This window comes from Anopheles darlingi, chromosome 2, assembly GCF_943734745.1.
Source record: "Anopheles darlingi chromosome 2, idAnoDarlMG_H_01, whole genome shotgun sequence".
NCBI lineage: Eukaryota > Metazoa > Arthropoda > Insecta > Diptera > Culicidae > Anopheles > Anopheles darlingi.
In genome coordinates this window covers 70,883,557-70,886,056 of record NC_064874.1, presented here as the reverse complement: position 1 = coordinate 70,886,056, position 2,500 = coordinate 70,883,557, and the positions used below count along the sequence as shown (strand labels likewise).

Genomic DNA, 2,500 nt, shown 5'->3' with positions numbered 1-2,500 from the left:
ACAGCACGCGACGTGCACGACTCCCTTACGACTTTATTAGTATAGGAAACAAAAAACGAAACTAAACGATAGGAAAAGAAAAGAAACTGCGAAACCAGAGGTAATAAACATTAATACTAATCAAAACTATGGTGCTTTACTCTAGGCTCATTTTGTGCTTTCAGGTGCGATCGAATCTTTCACCCTGTTGCAAATCAAGAATTAGCATCCGAATAATAACTTCTACTGGGAGGAATTACCTTGGTGATTAATGTAGAAATCCCATCAAGAAAACTAAGAAAAACGCAGTTGATTCCGCTACAGTTCTTCTTATTCGGCAGATTTTGGACCTTCATAATATCATTTCAATTTACATAATTCAATACTTTCTCCAACAATTTGTTCTTGTGTAAAAAACTGAAGGATTAAATAATTGAAAGGCGGTTTACAATTGAACAAACAACAGTTACAAGTTTAAGGCCATTTTAGGTATGTTACAATTTAACTGTATTTCGTTTTCTTCCTTAATCTATCACGAGCCAATTATGAATTTGTACAAAAAGTTATCCCGACAACCAGCGTAAACTATATTACCAATTGCGAGAGGTGTCGCAAAGAGCTCTCCTTCCATTTGATGCTGCGCTACGATTTCGTAAGGCTCATCTCCATTGGCAAGAGCACCTAAATGGATTAAGTTAACGTAACCGACCGTCGTATATACCACCAGTCTATCATCGATTATCAATGGGGTTCCGTAGATTTGGGATTGCAGTGCTAGTTTCCACCTGAGCCTCACTTTGCCTCGTTCATAACCCAGACAGTATACGTGTTTGTCATAGCAACCAACGAATAGATCCGCTTTACCGGAGGATTCGGCTCTGACTGATATCGAAGAGAATACGCTGCCCGCTAGCTTATAGGTGGCATGCTGAAATCGTAAAACGTTAGATGATATGCTCTAGCATCGAACGATCCATCTAGCAACTACTACTCACTTGATCCCCACTGGTAACGTCATACACACAGAGTGTTCCATCTACTCCGCATACGAAAATTGAATCGAGATCTTCCGTGTACACAGGTGAACTGAATATGGGCACATTGCTGGAAATCCTTTTCTCCCATCGAATACTACCGTCTAACGCATCTAGTAGCGCAAGTGTCCCATCCAATGTGGCCACAAAGACACTCCCAGGATTCACTGCTACCGGTCCGGCTAGTATCGGTTTGGTTCCGATTTGTTGTGTCCAACTTACCGTACCATCCTGAAATGTAAATGTAATGCATATATTGGAGGAATCACAAACGCACACATTTAGCCAGTCCCACCTGCATTAGACAGTGAAGATTCCGTACTGTACCGTAACTACCGAAGATGACACTTATACAACTTGATCGAAGAACTAGTGGAGTGGATTTGATCATTCCTCCAGCACTGTACTTCCACAAGATCGTCCCCGCGAGTGGATCGAAACAGTACAAAAATCCATCGTAACAGCCTACCACTCCGGACTGTGTCCTTGTTTGGCCATTTGACGGGAGAAAACTAACCGAACATTCAATCCGATCGGGAAGCTGTATGCGCGAGAGCACCTCGTTGGTATCGGCGTTGATTGTTAGCAATACTCCAGAGTGACTCCCAACGCTAACGATCGTACCGGATACGCAGGAAGTGGTCGATGGGCGAGCATCGATACACTTTCCTAAGTCATACCTGCAGACGATTGTCAATTTTTCGTTCGCTGACGATTCCTTCGATGAACTGAGTGTTTCGTTCACAGGGAATGCATTTCTCGTTTCCGTTTGCACGTACCGAACAGCATCATCCAACGAAACGGTCGGATCAAGCAGGAAAGAAAGCAGATCTGGAAACTCTACGCCATACCTAGACTTCATTGTTGCATGCAGACGCAAAGCGGCTAGAGAGCTGCCTCCCAAATCGCTGAACGAGCTCAGTTTCCCTCTTTTTGCAGTCCGCGGTTCAAACGATGGATGCGTTGTCAGCACAATATTCGGCAGTACACCGATAGCGATGAGCTGCCGGTTAAAGTATTCCACGGGATTGGACGAGCCGTCGATCATACTTTGTTTCCTTTGTTCGTATGCTTTCGCTAAACCTTCGTGGCAAGTTTTGCCATGAGCCGACAGCGGAACACTCTCGATACGGACCAGCTCGTCTGGCAGCATTTGTGTTGGCAGCTTGGAACGAAGAAACGACCACAGCTTCCGTTCAATCGCATCTTCGACCGAGCGAGACTGGAAGAATAGCACCAGGCGTGTGTCTTGCTCCACAACACACGTTGCGCATCGTAACACGTCTTCATGCAGACTGAGACACTGCTCGAGCTCATCCAAATTGACTCGACAGCCCAAACGTTTGATTGTCCGGCAGCACCTTCCTCGGTAAACGTAACGTTTGTCCCTTGTTAGCTCCACCAAATCTCCCGTTGCACGGAACAGTGGCTGATCGTCGATGCTTTCTACTGACACTTCACCACTTATCCGGCACATCCTTGAGCTG

General features: G+C 45.2%; 2 protein-coding genes across 3 annotated transcripts in view; one reads left to right on the top strand and one right to left on the bottom strand.

The window, feature by feature from the left end:
- LOC125950825 (uncharacterized) overlaps positions 1-121 on the top strand; it is a 155,611-nt gene extending 155,490 nt beyond the window's left edge. The window contains exon 88 of the mRNA XM_049679146.1: positions 1-121. This exon is cut by the window's left edge and continues 2,214 nt beyond it. The gene's annotated coding sequence lies outside the window, so the exon portion shown is untranslated.
- Positions 122-441: 320 nt separating this feature from the next.
- The window catches only part of LOC125950776 (beta-alanine-activating enzyme), a 3,241-nt gene continuing 1,182 nt past the window's right edge, over positions 442-2,500 (bottom strand). Inside the window, exons 3-5 of one of the 2 annotated variants that reach the window (XM_049679053.1) lie at positions 1,309-2,500; positions 975-1,244; positions 442-907 (exon numbers count right to left, since the gene is read on the bottom strand). The exon at positions 1,309-2,500 is cut by the window's right edge and continues 264 nt beyond it. In XM_049679053.1, coding sequence (XP_049535010.1) covers positions 512-907; positions 975-1,244; positions 1,309-2,500 — 1,858 coding nt within the window. In that variant the 3' untranslated portion in view covers positions 442-511. Of the gene's footprint in view, positions 908-974 lie in introns of those variants that run through there. The other variant, XM_049679054.1, reaches the window with a different exon arrangement.